General features: G+C 34.0%; 1 protein-coding gene across 1 annotated transcript in view; it reads right to left on the reverse strand.

Annotated features, from left to right (window-relative positions):
- LOC149829315 (uncharacterized) overlaps positions 1 to 22,512 on the reverse strand; it is a 100,610-nt gene that overhangs the window by 53,305 nt on the left and 24,793 nt on the right. Inside the window, exons 15-28 of the mRNA XM_090018035.1 lie at positions 16,431 to 16,579; positions 16,222 to 16,349; positions 16,084 to 16,141; positions 15,901 to 15,998; positions 13,982 to 14,066; positions 13,793 to 13,858; positions 13,640 to 13,699; positions 8,272 to 8,358; positions 7,959 to 8,187; positions 6,592 to 6,635; positions 6,378 to 6,509; positions 6,164 to 6,292; positions 6,009 to 6,061; positions 5,843 to 5,891 (exon numbers count right to left, since the gene is read on the reverse strand). Coding sequence (XP_089874161.1) covers positions 5,843 to 5,891; positions 6,009 to 6,061; positions 6,164 to 6,292; positions 6,378 to 6,509; positions 6,592 to 6,635; positions 7,959 to 8,187; positions 8,272 to 8,358; positions 13,640 to 13,699; positions 13,793 to 13,858; positions 13,982 to 14,066; positions 15,901 to 15,998; positions 16,084 to 16,141; positions 16,222 to 16,349; positions 16,431 to 16,579 — 1,367 coding nt within the window. The remainder of the gene's footprint in view (positions 1 to 5,842; positions 5,892 to 6,008; positions 6,062 to 6,163; positions 6,293 to 6,377; positions 6,510 to 6,591; positions 6,636 to 7,958; positions 8,188 to 8,271; positions 8,359 to 13,639; positions 13,700 to 13,792; positions 13,859 to 13,981; positions 14,067 to 15,900; positions 15,999 to 16,083; positions 16,142 to 16,221; positions 16,350 to 16,430; positions 16,580 to 22,512) is intronic.

Here is a 22,512-nt window from a genome sequence, read left to right on the forward strand (position 1 = left end):
ACAATAGTTCCTCATATTTGTATTTCTTCCATTTCATTCTTGAGCATCATTTGGCATCTCTCATCTACGCTCAAGTTTAGCCAATTGCTCCCAAAGCCTCTTGAGGGTACTATAATATTCCCACATGGCCTTATCACCTTGTTTGCAATTATACACCTTGTCTTTGAGATCCCATTTATATGCCACATCTCTTTGGGTATATGTTTATTTAATATATTCTCAAGCCTCATCGTCTTTCAAATTAAAGAATATTGAAGCAAGGCCCCTGATGCTTACTACCCATAAAGAGGGAAAGAACCTTGGCATGGCCTAGTTTCTACTCTTTATATGTTTTTTCTAATCAATCATAGCTTTTTCCGTTTCAACCCCCTTAAGACTTTGTTCCTTTGATCCACCATTGGCTCCAATAACCAATTTTGTGAGAATTGGTTGTGGTTCCAATGCGGATCCATCAAAAAAATGCCATAAGTTTTTTCTCATGAGTATTATTTTGACCGTTGTGGTCCACATGTAGTTTTTCTCATCAAATTTGATGTGAACCGCCGTTACAATTTCTTTATCGGACATAGTGGAGGAAAGGATGAAGATAAGAATAAGAAGAAAGAAGAGATGGCAAGAAAAAAGTGTGAAAGAAGTTTTGATGACAAGCTTCTCGAGACAACGAACCAATGCTCCACCAATCCAACAAATCTCCTCTTCAAGCTTTTGTCCAAGAGCACCAAAGGCCCATGTAATGAAGCAATAAGTGCACAAATACAATGTCACAAAGTGGCTACAAAGGTGCACACTCACAAGTACAAGAGTCACTAAGGGTTAATCACACAAACTCTCAAAATAGAGCAAGAACAGATAAAAAATAAGAGACTTTATTGTTTGTTGATAATATCATTTTGATTGATGAGTTTAGAGTTGGGGTTAATGCTAAGTTAGAATTACAGAGACAGACATTGGAAGCAAGAGGTTTTAAGTTGAGTAAGAGTAAGACAGAATATATGGAATGTCGGTTTAGTAAGCAACGAAGTAGTGATAGGAGTGTAGTGAAGCTTGGTGAGCAAGAAATACCGGTGGAAGATTGTTTCAAATATTTGGGATCTATCATTCAAAAGTATGGAGAAATTGATGGAGATGTAAATCATAGGATAAAAGGTTGGGTGGATGAAATGGAAAAGTGCAACTGGAGTGTTGTGCGATCGTAGAATGCCATTGCGGTTGAAGGGAAAGTTTTATAGGATGACTATTAGGCCCGCTTTACTATATGATACAGAATGTTGGGCTGCCAAGAGACATCATATTCAAAAAATGAGTGTAGCTGAGATGCGGATGCTTAGATGGATGTGTGGAAATACAATAAAAGATAAGATTCGGAACGAGGCGATACGTAAGAAGGTAGGCGTTGCACCCATTGAAAATAAGATGAGAGAGAATCGTTTACGGTGGTTTGGACATATTCGGCGAAGGCCTAATGATGCTCCAGTTAGAAGGATGGAGAAATGGGAAAATATATTAGTTAAAAGAGGTCGGGGTAGGCCTAGGAAGACTTGGATGGAGATGATAGAAAAGGATATGAATGCTTTGAACCTCACCGAGGACATGGCATTGGATAGAAATGATTGGAGGAGAAGGATTCATGTGGAAGATCCAGAATGATTTTCTTTGTTGGTTCATATCGCCGACCCCAATTGTTTTGGGATGAAGGCGTAGTTGTTGTTGTTGTTGTTGTTGTTGTTGTTGTTGGGGCATGGGATTCTTTGGTTCGAGTTCGTGCTTCGTGAAGGAATCATAATCAATATATGACTTGAATTTAAGGGAGATCTTGACCCGGTATGTATCTTAAATCTTTATTTTTACTTGAGTTGTCTATCTCATGCATTATGCATGAAAAAACACTCATTTTTCATATCTTTGAAAAATTATTTGTTATTTTTGCTAAAACTAAATCTTTAAATGTTTTTCAAATTTATGGTTGGATTTATTTTTATTAAATGTTTTATAAAGTTTATAATATGTAATTGGTTTTGTGAAATGATATTTATATATGTGTATACTTTTACGAGATCAAGTTTGAATCTTAGGTTTTTGAACTCTCTTTATTTAATATGTACTAGTATTCTTGAGCATGTATTTTTGGCACTTAGATGCTTTATTAGAGCACTTTATGGCTATAAATGTCAAAACATGTTCTTATGTATGGCTTCAAATTTTTTGTATTTTTTTATTGCTATATTGGACTTTGTTTTGTTTTTTATGTTGTTAAATATTTTAAAATGATTTGAAATAATTATTTTAAAATGGTTTTGTGTGTCATTCACAAGTATGTTTTTATGAGATTTTGCTTAACTTGTGTTTGAATTTTTTCTCTTTGATGTATTCTTATGTGAAACATAGAACACTTTATGTAGTATTAAAGATATGTGGTTAGGATCTTAGTGATCATGAATAGCTTTTTATTTTAAAATTTAAATAAATGATTTTTCATATTGATATATACACTTGTGATTGACTTACATACACATTGATGAATGAGTTTGTCTATTCGTGTGTAAGGAATTGAGCATGATTTCTTCATGCAAAACTTGTTCTTTTATAGGAATTATGCACTCATCCTTGTGGAATTTATGTTGAACTCCTCTATGAGGATTATGAATGCCTTTTATGTGTGTTTTTTAAAAATTATTAAAAATAATTATGTTATTGTGTGTTCTCTTGTTGACCCTTTTAGCGGCCCTTGTGATTGTGGCCACTTTTGTCCTTGTCTATTTTGTAACAATTGATGGACAAAGATTCTCATTGGTGGACATTTTATCTTGTCATATGATTGCATTTATTGCATATTTTTTCTAAACTTATTTGAGGGTTTCACTTGATTTGAATTTTTTGTCAAATTGGCTCTTGTTTCTTGGAATGTGTCTTTCAAGGTTTTTCTATTTGCCCCTTTATATGACTTAGTCCATCACTTTTCTTTTGATAGATCCATTAATATTTGTTTGACCTTATCGAGGTGAGTTGTATGCACTTCTGTGTTGTTGAGGTGATTTATGTGTGCACCTCTGATTGCCAATGTTTTGGCTCTGACAGATATTGTGTGCACCTTTGTCTTCTTGTTAGTATAGATTGTCAATGTTTTGGCTCTGACTGATAGTTGATTGACCGCTAGTTCTATGAGTGAGTTGTATCACTCAATTGTTCATTTGGCCTTTGTTGTTTTATTGGATGCTCATATTGATCTTTGCTAGTGATGGCTCAATTGTTATTTGCTTGTAATCATTTTGTTTATTATGGATTAAATCTCATATTGTTGATTTTTTTTTGCTTTGATTTGAATATTGTTTTCAAATCTTCTTGTTTTTTGACATTAGATTGTCTTCATTACAATATTTTTTGCCTATCTTGTTTTCTCCAATCTTCTCTCTTATTTGAGTGACATTTTATTTTAAAGTTTTACAAGCATGGTTGTGTTGAGTTACGTGCACCCATTGTAGCTAACATTATTGTTTACAGTTTTACAATCATTTGTGAGGTGAGGGATGTGCACCTCTTGTGGTTGTAGCTGATATTTATTGTTAGTTTAGGTAGCCAGTATTGTTGGTACATGGTCACTGGTATTGTTATTATTGACATTTGTATTTGATCTCTTGTCCTATGCGCTAATACACTTGAATTTTGAGGACGTTGAGTTGGAGGTCATCAGAGGTGATTGCTTTTGATGAGCAAACTGGTGTTGAGATTTGCAAATATCATTCCTTTTGTTATAAATTGTTGAATATAAGATTTTTAAAATCTCGCCAAGAACTTTCTAATTTTATCCATTGTCCATTTTTCTGTATGAAAAATGTTTATTCATTGAAAAAAAAATCATGCATTATTATGTGCTCAAATATGCTTTAATTGCATGTTGAATATATATGTCGAGGATATTTAGATTTGTTTCATGTTGATTGTCTTGCATGTTTTGTATGAATTTAATCAATTCCTCGTTTATTGTGAACTCCTTTAAGTTCTTACATTTGATATACATATGTTTTGCTTAGTATAATTAATGAGTGGTATCTTATTTAAAATGTTTACCCAAGCCTTTGAGACATTATTGCAAAATTGTTTATATCTTATTGATATTTTAATATGTGCTTTCTAAGCATTTTGTTAATGAAAACATTTTATATTTCTTGCTACACTTAGTGAGTTGTGTATCTTCATTATGAGAGTGGTCTTGGTCCATAAGTGACCACTTTGCTTTGTATCTCATTGTAGCCTTTAAGGCATTCTCTTGGGTTTCTAATATGTGCTTGTTTTTTTTAATTTTAGTGATCAAAATTATACTATGTTCAGAATTTATGAAAAAATATGTTGTTTTTATGGTTATGACTGTCTAAGCAAGAAACTCTTAAAAAATGATTTTGAAGCATGTTTCTTATGTCTATCTTAATGGTTATTGTACCTTGCTTGAATTGTTGCTAATGGTTCTAAAATTTTAAAATTATTGATTAAGGTGCATATCTTACTTTTAAAATTATTTTGTCTTTATGTTTTTTATATAGAACTTAATCATTTTTTCTCCATATATATATATATATATATATATATATATATATATATATATATTTGAAACTATATACATGTAACCTATATTTTTAACTATTGTGTTAAAATGTTTTCTTTTAAATCTATTTAGTTAAGATATCTTTCTTTGTGTAGTTGTAACCTCTGTTTTGTTCTCTCTGCAGGTCCTTAAAGATGATATGGGTTGAAAAAGAAATTTTGATGCATCATGAAGATGGACATGGCCGATGAAGGCATTTGGTGAAGATTATCAATGAAGACTTGGATCCTTCCCTTTGTTCATTTTTGTATTTTCAAACTTTCGATAATCACACCGTAAGTTTGAGGGGGAACGTTAAGTTGTACATGTATATATATATATATATATATATATATATATATATATATATATATATATATATATTTATAATGTTGTAATAGGTAATATACCCTCTAGGGGTATTTTCATCTTTTATAATAGGTTGTGCCCAAGGTTGTCAAACTATGAAGCAGAAGCAGGAAACTATATGGGAAGCAAAAGCGAGAAGCGTGGCATTTTAAAATTTATAGGAAGCGGAAAGCAAAGTATCAATTTGAAAGCGAAATATAAATAAAACATGAAGCAATATGGTTATAATTTTTCAGTAAAAATTATTTTTTTGTTAAAATCTAACAATGATGGTTACCAATTTAGCGAAAGTATATGAGAAGTGAGTGAAAGCGTGAGAGGAAATACATGAAAAACATAAAAAGAAATGTGAGGAAAGCATATAGGAAGCATAGACCATGCGTGTGGGAAGCATAGAAGAAACATGGGGAATCGAGATTCCCATGAAGTTTCAGAAGCGAGTTTCCGGAAAGCATTATTCCCACCAACCTAAGAAGCTTTTGGTAACTCTAGTTGTGCCCATTAGGGGCACATCAGTCCTTTTATTCTTTTATTTTTGTAATCTTGTAATTGGCTAAGAGCATTTTGGTCAAAGAGCCTAAGAGCCATTGGGAGCTCCCCAATGGTTGGGATGCTCCCATCGGCTCTTTGAGCCTCTCCATGTGTATATAAAGGGAATTTCCCCCTCATTTGTTGTTAACGCTTTTACTAAGCATTCTACTCAATAAAGATTATATTTTTTATATTCTTGTGGTATTGTTTTTTACTCTTTGAAGTCTTGTATATGCACTTTATGCTTGTATAGTGCCTTATTTCTTTTGTATTGTTTTTTATTGGACTTGTAATAGTGCTTGTGCACTTTGTATTTGTTTTTCCGCATATTTCATTACGCTTCAGAGATCAGAAGATGATACTTACTTGGAACCCTAGTGGAATGAGATCTTTCTCTGAAGAATCCACGATTAACCTGGCAAAAAAGAAATCTCAAAATGAAAATTCACAAATCATGACAATGAAAGCAATAAGCTAGATGATTCTTCTTTGACAAAGGTCAGAATAAAGAACAAAAACCCATGAAACATACCTCAGCATTTCAAGGATTCCTTGCCAACTGTGGTACAACTTTTCTCCATGCCTCTGAAAAGTTAAATTAAATTAGCACAGAAATATCTAAATGTAGCTTTGCTTTACAAGAATGTATTATAAACTAGGAGCTCATGAAAGCAAACAAAAACTTACCTCTAAAACATGCAATAAGATTTTTGTTGCTCCAACACGAACTTCATGTATTTGGGTAGATGTGTAGAGAACTTCCAATGGAGAAATGACAGCACACTCAAACGATTTTTCTATATCAGCAGCCCCGATCTGGATATGGAACATAAATACAAAGACTTAGAAAGGCCAGTTCATGGAGGCAGGGCATGTTAACCAACTGAATGTTATTTCTCACTTGGTCTGTTTCCAATGAGTGCATAGGCAGAGTTAGCTCATGAAATTGATCGGAGCTTAAGACTGCACAAATTGACTGGTCTAGTGCATCAAGGGCTACATTTCGAATTTGCAAATTGGAGTTTTCTGCTAGCTGAAATATGGGAGGCACGTAAATAGTAAAGAAGAAAAAATCACAATCTTTTTATGTGAAACATATGCCAATTTGATCAAACCTCAAGGAGATGACCAGCAACAAGATCCCATAAGGGCTCCACCCCTGTTCATAAAATTAATGCAAGAACTGTTAGCTACACAAACAATCCATTAAATCCATAAGAAAGCAAAGGACAGTGAATTAAAAAAAAAAGTAACATGCAATGACACTTCCAACAAAGATAAAGCATCAAATGCTATTTTTCTTGATTAAAAAAGAAACCAATAACAAATTTGTAACACTTGATATGTGTCCATAAGAAAAAGGATATCATCATGTAATAAATCACAAATTTCTATATCAATTGTCTCAAGTCTCAACTAAATTACATCTAAAGAGCAGTAATGTCACCGATGGAAAGTGTGCTTTAAAATACCGTTTGTTGATAAAAAGCAACAGAAACCCTGTACACACGTCCATGCATAATGGAAACTGAAAAGACAACATAGGTTTACCCAACGCTATCAAACTTCCAGAAGATAGTTCTCTAGTAATTATTCTCAGCCGAAAACAACCAGGTCAAGCCTATCTGATTCACAGATCATGCTTCCAGACATTTAGGAGTGGCAAGGCAGAATATACAAAGGTAAACACCTACTTGCATCAATGTCCATGCACTCATCTGCACAAAGGCATCAATGCCTCCATTTCCATTGTATATACAAGCACAACCTGAGTGATTGGTTTGTATGTGATCCGCTGTTCTTATTTGACAATAACAAGTTCAACACCAAAAGCATTTTAGTAATTTAAAGGAACTCCTTAGATTCCAAAAATATAACAAATACACATGCTATGAAGTTCATGTAAAATTAATCACAATTGGTCCGAGGAAAGTGTTGAAATTGCTTACATCCATTAAAAAGCTCTCTCTCTCTCTCTCTCTCTCTCTCTCTCTCTCTCTCTCTCTCTCTCTCTCTCTCTCTCTCTCTCTCTCTCTCTCTCTCTCTCACACACACACACACACACACAGGTGCGGACAGAAGCATGTATGTATAGAACATATTACAAACACATTTGTGAAGAAGATACTACGCATACAATTATTAAACTGCAAATATTGTTAAACATGACGAGCAACAGATGGCCAAGGAGAATTTTTTTATAGAAGGGACTCGCTGAAGCCATCAGCCAACTAAAACTCAGAATGAACATCAAGTAGTGAGATAAATCTTGAAAGAACTAACATTCTGATCATACCAATTTTGTATTACCTGTGGTATGTCACCTATTTACTGACCAAACTAAAGGGGCAATTTCTTTACAAAAGAAAAGAGGGAGATGGGAAGAGAAAGAAAAGAACACTTATTGATTAAGAGTAAGCAAGTGTGCAGAATTTGATGCATCACACTAGAAACCTCTATAAGCACATATTAAGATACATACGGTGCAGGTTGTTTGTGAGTATCGCTATCATTCTTTCCACAGAAAATGTGATGCTTCCAATTTGCTGAGCTGATCCAACAGAAGCATTTGTGCCAGAAAATTGGTGAAATCCTGATGCTTGCCCAGAAGCATGAGTGCGTACAACACTGCTTTGACTAGACAACTTTCTTAAAGAAGAAAGGAGAGACTTGACTGCAGATATATGCATCATGGCAGAACTCTCGAACAGCTTCACAGAAAATAAAGATTTATGAGTTAGTAACCAAGATAATTATTTAACAGAAGGAATTACAAAAAGAGGTTTGCTACTAACCTTAGAATTCAATGAAGACAAGATATTGAAATCGGGGTACTGACCAGAGGTGTCCCTTGTAAGCCTTGAAACCATTGTAGAGACTTCCTGAGCATACAGCAAGGAATTGGAACAAAAGGAAAAAGGCATAAACATCACAATGATATGAACTGTTTTAGGAAACCTCCAAAGAGGAAAGCACCTTATAACACACCTGTTAAAATATATGCACTTACATTATATATATATATATATATATATATATATATATATATATATATATATATATATATATATATATACCCGATAGGGGAATTTTAGTCTTTTTTATATAGTTGTTTCTAGAAACAACTATTTTAAATTAGGTAAATTATTTTTGTATTTTTTATTTTTCCCCTTTCTTTTTGTATTATGTATTGGGGGTCCCAACCAGAGTTACCGGAAGCGCCTAGGTAAAAGGGGAAGCGCGCTTCAGAAGCGCGAAACGTCACGCTTCCGAAGCGTGAGGGGAAGCATCCCCCTTTTATGGGAAGCGCGCTTCCCCCACGTTTCCCCCTCGCTTCCCCCATTTTTTCCATTTTTCCCATTTTTTTCGCTTCCCCCTCTCTTCCGGTTCGCTTCCTAGGTCACTTCCGAGACGGTTCAGAATTTTCTTCTCAGTGGTCCCACGCTTCCCCGCTTCCTAAATTTTTGAAAGTGCCTCGCTTCCCGCTCCCGCTTCCCGTATCGCTTCCCGCTCCCTCTTCCTCGACAGGTAACTCTGGTCCCAACATAGAGTCATTGGGGCCCCCAACGACTCCATGTGGGAGCCGCCAATGGCCTCTCATGTGCTCTCTTTTGTATATAAATAGGGGAGTTCACCCCTTGTAAATGTTATGCCTTTCAAGGCTCAATCCAATAAATATTTCATTATTTTTATAATTGTATAGCCTTTTTAGGCTTTCATATTGTCCCTTTGTGGACTTCTTGTTTGAATGCCGTAGTGTTTGTCCATTATTGAACTTTGTGAATGCTTGTGCATTCTTGGGTTACACTTTCGCCTATTTTCTTACATGGTATCAACGCAAGGTCTCTAGAAAAATAGATCATGTGTTGCGTCATCACGATGATCGTCTCGAAAAACATGTCACTCAAAGTTGTGTGGCTTGGATTCAAGAAAAGCTCTTACCCGGTTTGTATCTCATGTATTGTGTCTTTATGTATCTCATTTACGTATATATATATATATATATTGCTAAACAGTAGCCTCTTGCTAAATATGCTAAAAATGAATAGGTTTTTTTTTAAATAATTATTAAATATTGTGCATAAGTATATTTTCATAAAATTTTTGTTTTAATTATGCATATCATCATAAAAATCATATTTTATAAGAATAGATGATTTTCCTTTAAAAATCTTAAATATTGTGATTTTCATATGGCTAATTCCTTTATTGTATGCATTTGGTTTTTATCGTAATAATTATTGATAGTTCTAGGCATATGATAAAATATGATTTTTAGGTATATTATATGAATTTTATGAGTTCCTTAAAATTTTAGAAACTTGTATGATGAACATCTTATGTCATCATGTTTTCCTTAACTCTTTGGTAATATCATGTCTATTTTTGCATATTGACATATTCATATTTTATGTGATTTCAATGGTTTTTTCACTTTTTTTCCTCGATAATATTCTTCTTTTGCCTTTTGGCATTTACCCCTTGGTAGGTTTTGTGTATTTTGCACTTTATGTGCTTGTGATATTTGGTTCTTTATTGAACCCTCTTGCGTTATCTTTTGTAAATTTATATTTCCGCATATCTCATTACAATGGTTAACTTTAAGATGTTTTCCTAATTATGCAAAACTAATTCTTTGAAAAACATTTATGCTTGAGAATGATATTTATGTTCATCTCTATTTTGACTTTTATATAGAAAATAAATCTTGCATTGGATGCTTTGAATGCATTTTATAATGATTAACTCATTTTTCTCTAAAAATATGTCATAGTCACACAAAATAGATTGCATTATGAATGATGATTGGTATAATTTCATGGCCTCTATATAGCTGAGTTATTAAATTATTTTTGCTTCAAGTATTCATGATAGGTAGTAATTATGTTTACTTTTGGGATTGTAAAAGTTCCTAAAACTTTATATGCATTATTTCCTTAATATTACATGTTTTTTTGTCTTATAGTAGACTTTTTGATGTAAATGACTTTATTTTGAAGAATTGATTATGTTAAGCATGATCCGTGTTTATACAAAATTGCAAGAAGTTGTCATATTGTTGTGCATATGATTACACTTTTTCTAAGATTGATCATCTAGCATTAGTGGATCTTTGATTTGAATTTTCAAATCAGTTTCCTTTATGAACTAACCTATTTGGAAAATGATTTTCGTGAGTATTTTTTGCCTTCTTGTGGCATTGTTTTTGTCCATCACAGATTTTTATATGATGCATCAATCTTCTTGGCCTTATTATTATTGTATCATAGATATTTTTTGGGGTGAGTTGTGTGCACCTCGTTTTATGTCATTTTAGATTGTCAACGTGTAGTTTGACTCTAACTGACAATTATGTAATCTCTGATTGCGAGTGTATTGGATCGCTCATTTGTTTTTTGGCCATTGTTTTTATTAATGGATGCTTTTAATTATGTGTATTTGTGATGGATATCTAATTTTTGAAACCATGGTGTTTTGAAATATGGTCAAAATTGATTTTCTTAATTGCATTAGTGTTTTCATTATAAGCTTTCTTACCTCGATTGTCTTTTCCTTTTTTTATGCCTCTTATCTAAGTGTCATTACATGTAGACAAGAGATGTTTATTCACACCTTCGTCTGTGGTTTTTAGCCCATTGTTGGCTTTGTACTCTATACTTGATTTTGAGTGTCACTATATGTAGACAAGAGACATTTGTTCACACTTTCGTGTGTGATTTTCAGCCCATTGTTGGCTTTGTGCTCTTGTTCTAGTCGCTGATACACTCGTTTCAAGTGTCATTATATGTAGACAAGAGGTGTTTTTACACACCGTGTGTGTCTTTGGCCCTTTAGTGGCATGTTGTTTATGCTCTTGGTTTAGCCGTTGATACACTTGATATTTGAGGTTTGGAGGACTAGGAGGTGATTGCTAGCGATGGTTAAATTGATGCTCTAATTTACTCATTCAAATGTTTGAGAATTTTTAATCTATTCAAAATTGTCTAACTCTTCTCTTCTATGAGAAATGATTGATTGAAATAATTTCATGCATCTTGCATTGCATTATTAAAGTTTGCAAAATATCACTCCTTGATATTCGTGAGAATGTAATTTTTCACAAATTGGTGTTGATTTACAAATTCAATTTCTCCTTATATAAGTTTTAAAATCTCTCTTTGCAAAATACTATTTCTTGATATTTATGGGATTTTTTAAATTTGTCATCTTCCGTAAATTGGTTTTGACTTGCTTATATCATTCCCTTTGTCATGTCGGATCTTTTAAATTCTTTAATGAATCTCTTAAAAATCTTTACTACGTGTTCCTTCCTTGTATGGAAAAATATTTATCGATAAAATTCATGCATTTCATTGATAACATATATATATATATGTATATTTGGTCTTCTATACTTAAAATCACTCCAGGATGGGTGAGTGAATTATGTTTTTAATTGATTATCTTGTCTTCATTGTGGTACACATAAATTTAATTAACTCATCTTTTCGTTATCTCTTCGTTTGTATTTGCATGGATCATATAATCGCATGCATAAAGTTAATTAGCTCTTTCTAAAGATTTTGAGTTCTCTAAATAAAGATTTATTTTCATGCCTTTGTGCATTTGTACTCCTTTATGAGTATTTCATTGTGCTTTTGTGCATTTAGCCTCATTGTGATTCTTATGGGTTAATCAAGTCATCTTTGAACTTGACCTTATTGAAGATAATTTCACATTGAAGTCATTTTTTGGACTTGATTCTTTTTTGAAGATATTTTCACATGGTGCTTAATCAATGCTTCTTAAGCATTTTATGTGTGAAATAAAATATTTATTTTAGAGTGTTCTTCTATTTATACCCTTTCATGGGTTATGCTTGCAGTGTCTCAAATAGACATTCAAGTGCTTTTGTGAAAAACCACCATTTCGTTTAAGATAATTGTTATGGATAATTGTTTATCTCTTCTTAATGAATTTTGTGTCCTTTAAATAATCAAATCTTCTTATAATTAATATTATGGTTCCTTAAAAATAAGTTGATTATGATTTTACTTCATCTATGAGGGATGCTCCTCTTGTCTTTCTTAATATCTAATGATTCGAAAAGTTATTACTGTTTTGTTTAAACCATTTTATTCTTACTTTATAATTGTTTAAAATTTTGCAACTCTTAGGCTAGAATAATTTTCTTGTGTACTTGGAGTCTTCTTTTGGTTTATTCTTTCTATGCAGGATCTTTAAGGTGTAATACCTTCGATACATCAAGTAGATAGCCAATGAAGGTGCTTGAGGATGATCACCAATGAAAGCATTTGAAGACTTATATTTGCAAAATCCTCTGATATGTCATAAAGATGGAGATTTCGGGGATAACTTTCTTCGTAAAGTTTGAGGGAGGGTGTTAAAATATATGCACTTTATATATATATATATATATATATATATATATATATATATATATATATATATATATATATATATACCCGATAGAGGTAGTTTTGTCAATATACCCAATAGGGGTATTTTAGTCTTTTAATATAGTTGTTTCTAGAAACAACTATTTTAAATTAGGTAGATTATTTTTGTATTTTTTTTCCTTTCTTTTTGTATTATGCATTGGGAGTGCCAACATAGAGTTGTTGGGGGCTCCCAACAACTCCATGTGGGAGCCCCCAATGGCCTCTCATGTGCTCTCTTGTGTATAAATAGGGGACTTCACCCCTTGTAAATGTTATGTCTTTCAAGGCTCAATCCAATAAATATTTCATTATTTTTATGCTTGTATAGCCTTTTTAGGCTTTCATATTGTCCCTTTGTGGACTTCTTGTTTGAATGTTGTAATGCTTGTCCATTATTGGACTTTGTGAATGCTTGTGCATTCTTAGGTTACACTTCCCCCTATTTCCTTACAACAGCCAGCTAGTGATCATTATGGAAGTTTCAACTATTTTACCGACATGAAGTCACAAGTTGAAGGAAATAAGTTCCATGATGTAGGTTTGCACTCACACCAGGATGGAAGAATATGGATGTTTGAGAGGTAAAAAAAAGTGAGACTATTATTGATTCGAAATTTTGAACAATTGTGCCACTGTACAAGCGCAGATAGGAGGAAATAATTTTTGCATTTTTTGTTATAACTAGAACTAGAACTGACAAACCAGAGAGAGGGATCATTACTTGAGTAGTAGCATGTGGAGAATGAATTGCTCGATCCAAAGCAGCCAATGTCTCCAAAACCTACAAGTGTCACAAAGCTATTGTGTTAAAAGACAAAGCAAATGCAATCTTACTTCAGCAACAACATCTTTGATATGAGACCATGTAGCATACCAGAACCCAAGATGGTCCCAACACATTATGTAGTCTATGTGCAATGTTGAATAAAGTCCTCAAAGCCTAAAGAAAGCAATCATTATTAGAAATCAAGAATCACATTCAAAATTGGGAATTACATGTCAACCATATTACTTGTACCTTACAATTAACAAAAACAATTATGCATGAAGAATGAGAGAATACCTGCACATTCTTTGTAGTAAGGACAATACTATCTCTCTGATCAGATAAATGTTCAAGACGCTTTGACCCAGGTGACATTGTTGCACTAATAATACATGAAGTAGCATACTGCATTTAGTATCAGTACAAGATGCAAAATCAAATGAAAACCATTAGAAAATCATTCTTTACACTAAAACTAAATAACTCAATATAGGTACCTAGGAATCAAATACATGACCCGAGATTCAGAGCATCAAAATCATAGCTAGGCCCAAATGATATCCATCTTATAAATATGTAACAAACTTGGGAAAAGGACACAAAGTTTTAAAAGTATCACTTTCATCCTCCACCAAAGGAAATAGAGCCAGTAATGAACATTTAAGAAAGATAAGGTAAATGATTAATTTCTGGATTGAGTAAATGATATGTTATCTTCATAGGATAATGGAAGAAATCTACTGTGATTGCCGATCAGTCAGACGTGCTCTAACTAGTTTCCAGTGCTGCAATCATAGAGACCTTAACTTCCAGAAAATATAATCTGCATGGTTGTACCCGACATACAAGTGTAATCCCAATGTTATTGTGTGGATGACTGCACCTTAATAAAATAAGCTCCTCAAAACAGCACAGACATACAGAAAAAGGTGCATTTATTTCAAGGACATTTAGTGTCTTGCTATGTCACCTGGGTACTTGCTATGTCACCTGGGTACGGGTGCGGGTACAGAGGGTACGACACGGCAATTCCAAAAAAATGTGGGTACGAGGACATGGCTATATATATATATATATATATATATATATATATATATATATATATATCACATAAATACAAAATAAATTCAAAATAAACTGAATATAATCTAAATATATATTCTATATCTAAAATATATATTATATACTGAAAATATAAAGTTATAAACTGAAAATGGATAGGACACACAAAATGGCGTGTCCGGTACCTGCCTCCATGTCGACACGGGTACGCCGACCGAAATGGCATGTCCCAGTACCATAGGTGTCTGGACTCTGGATGTTTACATAAACAGTCATCTTCTGGCTATGTTTATTTATTGTTTATAAATATTCGTAAATAGACTCGCTTCCTATTCAAAATAAAGGGAGAAATTTTCTATTTCTGTTTTTTTTTCGAAAGCTCTTCACTCCTCTCCTCTCAACCCACTTTTTCTCTCTTATTCTTGATTGTGTCAGTACCATCATCTCCTTAATAGTCAAAATCTCTATTGCCAATTTCTTCTTTGCCATTGCCTTCTACTATCACATAAAGCTTCAGAATTAAAAGTTCCCCCTCTCCAAGATGCCATCCTCCGGCGCCACTTGGTGAAGCTCTTCCAGTGACACCTAATTGGTGTTCCATTATTTTCCTGTCACCAACCCTGCGCCGGTTTCTACTATTGGCACCGCTTACCTTGCAGCAATGATGAGCAAGATGACCTGTTGCGCTTCACTAATAGGTTTTTGAATTCTACTGATATTATCACACTCTAAAATAATGAGTTCAGTGTCCAAACTAATAGAGAAGAAAACAATATTACAGCAATGGACTTTTCCAACATTCATTCATAAGAGTCCTCGTGATCCTAAATGATGCAAGTAAAAACAGGCAAATCAGCCATTCTAAAGAATTCTGATAACATGGAAGATATGTGTTGTGTTTCCAGTGTAAGAGAAAAATGAAGTCCATTATTTTTCTCCTCAGACGTTAAACATCTCAACCATAACTATGCAGTGGGCAGTAGATATTTTTAAATAAAATACTACAATGGGAGTGCAACCAAGATTTTTTTCAGATCCAAGCTTTCAACAGTGACATAATAAATTATCAATGGCAAAGCATTACTATGTAAATTAAATTTATTGCAGCTGTTAATAATTTTGACCACATCTATCAGACTTTGCCAACTACATACCTTTTCTTTTCAAGATCATCAGGAAAATTGATGGTAAATTTGCACAGAGATGCAAGAAAAGAGTTTAGAGGTTCTACAGCACGAAGAACTCCACATGCCTGTGGCAGAAAGAGAAATTCATAGATAATTATAAATTCTAGACATGGTAATGCTCAATTAAACAGCTTCAGATGTTCCTTATACCTGAGTAAATGCTTGATATCCTTTTAGAATTTCCAAAATAATAGCTTCTCCTTGTGATCTTCCACAGCATGGCTCCATGTTAGAATAAAGATATGAGAATTCACTTACTCCAGCTTAGGTAAAGAAAAATCAACATACCTCATCAAGATAAGGGAAAGAGCATCCAAGATGACCAACCACAATGAGTCAACCATTGCCATAGATAGGCTTGCAGTCTGCCCCGTCCATTTTGCTGGTGCATCATTGTCACATCTTGGGGATTCCAGCTGGAAGTTTCAGCAAGCAAAATCAGAAATACGATCTCTCGTCATTTTCTAAAGGAAAAAAAAACCCGCATAGCATCTCACTTCACCAATGTCCACAGCTTCATCTGTCAGAGTAGCTACAGTAAACACGAATCCCAATAGCCCTTCAACAGCCAAGGTAATTGCATGAGCTTCACTAGCAACCACAACAGCAGCATTAGAAGTATCATTGTCAAGACTCCACTCCACCCCTGCACAGAACATTGAATAAAGTTGCAGCTGCCAAGTTAGAGCCTTGAATCACATCTATATAAAAACCTTATAAATTATCAAACACTTAAGTTTTTAAGGAAGTGTCATACATCACAAAAGGAGTATCCAACACATGTCATGTTCAACAAACACAACAGTTGTGACACTTCTGAAGTTCATATTTAGTCACGTGTAAGCCATGTAAAAAACTGTCGATGTTGGCATTCGTCTAAGACATGGCTAGACAATAATATGTTGCACCTTTACAAGTATCCAGGTAACACACGAGACTATTAGATGAAAGACTTTGATTCAAGATGACTTCAGGGGGAGACCGACATATAACAATTTATTACTGTTTCATTTGCATGAAAGGTCATCTATTCACACCACTATTTGACTAAAATTGTTGGTTCTTTTGTTATTATTTTTTACTTATTAATGGTTGTTCGTTAGTATGACCTGCTGCTGCATTTTCTTTTTATTAGCTAAACACAGTTGGGTTAACAGAGCCACACTATCTTACCTGAGTTGAGTACTCCTAGCACTAGGGGCTCTATTCAGAATGTTTAGCAACAAATAGTCTGCCGTTGCCTCAGTTCATGCCCAGAAGTGTTAAAATGTAAAATGTAACATATATAATATATATAATAATATTATATTATTATTATGTTTTTTATTTTTTATTTCCTTTATTTCTTTTTATTTTTATTTATTGTCTAGTTCATTTTGAACTAGACATTATTCTAGTCAAGTCCCAACTAGGACTTGACTAGGAATATAGTCGTTGGACTTAGTCCAATGGCTATATTTAGAACCGTTGGACTAGGTCCAATGACTCTCAAGGCTCTCCTTCATCTCTTCCACTTGTATAAATAGGGGTGATTTCCCTCCACTTTGGATCAATGTTTCTTAAGCATTTCTTGCAAAGAAATAAAGATTTATTATTTTAAGTGTGTTCTTTCATTTTTACCCTTTTATGGGTTATGCTTGAAGTGTCTCCAATAGACACTCTTTTAAAGATTTTTGGTCCTTTTGTGGAAGACCACCATTTCATTACATGGATTAAGAGCCTTGAATAACTTTCAATCTTGAAGATTCCCACCTCGTTTTCTGTGCTCTATTTGTAAAGAGTGATTTATCTTCTTGTTCGTGACTCAAGGGATCGTTTTGGAGAATGAAAGGACTTTGGAGGAAGCTTTGCTACGAAATTTTGTGATTGTGCTCATTCTTTTCCTCTCTTATCTTTCTCTTTCTCTTTTTTTTCTTCTATCCAGTGTTTTAAAACTCGCCGAGTCAACTCGTTGACTCGGCTGACTCGGCTCGGCTCGCCCCTCCAGCGAGTCAACCCGGCAAGGCAAACTCGGTTTGCCAAAACTCGGGCTTGACTCGGGCTTGACTCGGCCTGACTCGGCTTGACTCAGCTTGACTCGGCCTGACTCGTGCGAGTTTTGGGATGTTTGAAATTTGTTTTTTTAGTTTCAAATTACAGTTTCGAAATATATAAGTACATATATTTTAACAAGAGTTACCCCCAGATTTTGTATAAAAAAGAAAATAAAAATCATTTAAAGATAAAAAAACATTTAAATCCATAGAATAAAATCACCATGTTGTTCGAACTACTGTGTTATCAACTTATTCTAGCAAAATATTTTAAAGAAATGATTCTCACTATATATGGCGGGTCAACTGTGCCTATGAGAAGTCACATTTAGGTTTCATCATCCATTTGTTACGTGAACAAGAATTGTACATATTCAAATATTAGTAGTCTTTTTATAGTTGTGCCATTAATATATTTCCTGCATAGTTTTATACATGAGAAAATTGCTTATTTATGTTGATATTGGGCATTCTGTAAACTTTCAATATGCACATATATCCTTGTTTTACATTTATGGATTTGTTAGAGGGAATTAAAACTTTTAAAACAAGCTAGCATATATGATTGGCCATTTTAGGAACCTTAGGTAGTAGCAGACTGAACTCATGGTGACCAAATCCTCTAATTCAAGTCATGAATTAGTCAAAGTGCTTGTATAGATATCAAATTCAATTATTCAAGCAAACCTCTATAGCTCTTTGTAGTTGTTTTTATATTCTTACAGACATTTGGAGACTATGTTTACTCAAAAACATGGTTTCAGACAAAATATACATTGTTTTTCTTTTAAAATCAAAAGTTAACAAAACCCGGTCCGAGTCACCGAGTTGACCCGCCGAGTCACGAGTCAATAAAGAACGAGTCGAGTTCCGAGTCACGGGTTTTAAAACCTTGGCACCAGTATCTATGACTCAATTGATGAAATTCTTCAACCTCTTCTCAAAGGAGAATCCAACTCAACTGGAGCAGTTGTTTCATCATTCTCCGATCTCGGTAACTTTCCTTGGCTCCTTGACTCTGGTGCTTCTTTTCATATGACCCCAAATGTCAATGGCTTATCCAAATATTTTAAAAGTAACTCAAGTGTGTCAAAAGTTTTCACAGCTAATGGTATCTCTCTTGAAATAGAAGGAATAGGAAATTTTGAAAAACTTCTTAAAACAAAGAAATTTTTTATTCCAAAAGTTAGATATATTCTTAAACTGAATTTAAACCTCTTGTCTATTTCTCAAATATCTGATTATGGGTGTAATATCTCATTCTCTTCTCATAGTTGTTCGGTAGAGGATCGTCAGTCAGGGAAGCTGATTGGGGAAGGTCATAGAGAAGGAGGATTTTATTACATGGATTTTTTGTAATTGCCTAAGAATGCTTTCTGTTATAATGTTCAGAAACTAGAGTTGGATTTATAGCACAAAAGACTTGGACATCCTCATATGTCTAAAATCCAACATTTTCCAAGTTTAAGAAAAATTTGTAATTCTAAAAGTTTTACTTGTAAAGATTGTATCCTTGGCAAAATAAAAAGATTACTATTTCATGATAGAACTTTTGTTTCCTCTAGACCACTTGAATTAATACATTCGAATGTTTGAGCCCTACACTAGTTATTTCAAAAGGTGGATATGCATATTATGTGATTTTTGTCGATGACTTTTCTAGGCATACTTGGATTTACTTTCTTAAGTATAAATTTGAGGTTTTTTCACATTTTCAAGCATTTCATAAAATGGTTAAAAATAAATTTCAAAATGATATTTCTAATCTTCACACTGATTCAGAGAGAGAATTTATATCTAAAGAATTCAAAGACTATCTTAACTTACATGGCATCACACATCAAAGATCGTGTCCACACACACCACAACAAAATGGCATGGGCAAACGTAAACATCGACACATCATGGAAGCTACTAAGACCTTATTAATAGCAAATCAAGTTTCAAACATTTTTTGGGCGGAAGTTGCACTAACTGCTACCTATCTTATTAATCGAATGCCATCTTCTTCTTTGAAAAACATAACTCCAATTGAAAACCTTGTCAACTTATCTCCTGATTATTCTAGATTAAGAGTCTTTGGATGTTAGTGTCTTGTTTTCACCAACAAGAATGGCAAACTCTCTCCCCATGCGATTCCTTGTGCCTTCTTATGATATGCTGATAATAAAAAAGGCTATAGGTGTTTTGATTTCCAAAATGAAAAATTATAAGTATCAAAAAATGTATCTTTCCTAGAGAAAGAAAGTTTTTTTGAATTCGAAAAACCCAAGAAAGTCACTGAATATTCCTTTTTAATAGATTTGACTTTAAAATCCAATGAATGGGATCTTGAATGTGACTTTGACAATGATCAAAGTCCTATTGTTGTTGAACATAATGTTGATAATGAAAAGCAAACTCATAGGGACGTTAGTCTACAATATTCAAGACGTAGAGAGACAAATCTTCTATGTGCATTAGAAAAATATTCCAAAGTACCAACCAGAAGGTCATCCAAAATTTCTAGACCTCCTGAAAATTTTGTATTATACGAATCCTTTTTACCCACATACAGGGCAGTTATTACATTAATACAATCACATATAGAACTATCATCCTATTCTCAAGCTAAAAACCATATAGAATGGGCAGAAGTCATGAAAACGGAATTGGATTAGAAAAGGCTAACACTTGGACTATTCAAAATATTCCTCCAGGTAAGAAACCTATAGGTTGTTGATGGGTTTACAAAGTCAAAACCAATAGCGATGGAACTCTTGAAAGGTATAAAGCCCGTTTAGTGGCCAAAGGGTATGCCCAAGAGTATGACATCGATTATGAAAAAACTTTTGCCCCTGTTGCTCGTATGAGCACTGTCATAACTTTAATAGCTTTGACCTCCATTAGAAAATGATTCATATTTCAGATGGATGTTAAAAATATTTTTCTCAATGAAAATCTAATTGAAGAAGTATACATGGAAGTTCTACCTGATATTAGTATCCCTAAGAGTAAAGTTCTTCGTTTAGAAAAAGCTTTCTATAATCTTAAACAGGCATCAAAAGCCTGGTATGACAGATTTAGTCGTGTTATGCTTGATATTGGTTTTCAATCTTGTTTGACTAACATTGCTTTGTTTATTAAGAACTATCATACAGGCATTATTATCCTCCTCTATGTGGACGATATGATGATCACCGGAGGCAATAAACAAGGAGTTGCAAACATCAAAACTCTTCTTAAAATTCATTTTGAAATGACTGACTTAGGCTTATTAAGATATTTTTTAAGAATTGAAGTTGCATATTCCCCTCGTGGGTATTTAATATCTCAGTCTAAATTTGCTTTTGATATTGTTTCCAGGTCAGAAATTACAGATGACCTATGTCACATGGGTGCAGGTGCGACACGGGTGCGGCGCAATTTCAAAAATTTTGGACACGGGGACTTGGCTATATATATATATATATATATATATATATATATATATATATATATATATATATATATATATATATATATAACAATAATTCTAGTAAACAATTAAAATTAAGTAGCCAAAACTATATAAGATAAAAGGATATTATCATTTTACAGATATAATTTAAATTGACTTGTAATAGTAAACTTCAAGTCTGCAGTAAATTAAGTAGCCAAAACTATGACCTTAATTTTTTCGAAAGTTTCAATTTGGCACTCCCATTTCTTTATGGTAGTTCTTAAGCTAGCTTTTCTAATACTTGTGAAACTAGTATTTTTTTAAACTGGAAAAGCATTTATTTAGCTACCTCAAATGGTTGGGTTACCTTTTATCGTGTTTTATACATATTTTTACATAAGTTGTGAAACAGTCACACAGACTATGCACACAGTCTGTGCAATGCAGTCTGTGACTGTGCAGACTGTGCACAGTCACACAGACTGTGTGCAGTGACTGTGCAGCTGCATTGCACAGTCTGGTTATATATTAAAAAAAAAGATATATAAAAAATGTTTTTTTTGTTTTTTGTCTTAAAAATGGACATTTTTGGACTCGGTCAAAGTTGACCGAGTCCAAAATGTGGACAGACTCGGCCTTGACTCATTGACCGAGTCTGACTCGGCGTTGACCGAGTCCGGGCCGAGTCCGAAGCCGCACCCGTGTCGGGGCGTGTCGACTCGGGTGCGGCACCTCCCTAGCCGAGTCTGTGTGACATAGCAGATGACAAGAAAGTAGACACTACAGAGGTTGTCAACATCAAAATGAGGATTAATGATGGAGAACCTCTTGATGATCCCACTCCTTACAGATAGGGATGGCAGTGGACCGTGAGACAACGGGGCTCCTCCCCGCCTCGCCCCGTTTGGACCGAGGATGAAGGGCATGAAATGGGGATGGAGGCAGGGATGAAGGTTAAAATCTATCCCCGTGTGGGGATGGAGGCGGGGATGAAGGTTAAAATCTATCCTCGTGTGGGGATGGAGGCGGGGATGGACTTACGCTTTTCCCTGCCCCATCCCAATCCCCGCCTAGCCTCGTCCCCAATCCTTTAAGGGATGACTATAGACTAAGGAGAAACGGGGC

This window comes from Nuphar pumila, chromosome 9, assembly GCF_984573655.1.
Source record: "Nuphar pumila chromosome 9, dmNupPumi1.hap1.1, whole genome shotgun sequence".
Classification (NCBI taxonomy): domain Eukaryota; kingdom Viridiplantae; phylum Streptophyta; class Magnoliopsida; order Nymphaeales; family Nymphaeaceae; genus Nuphar; species Nuphar pumila.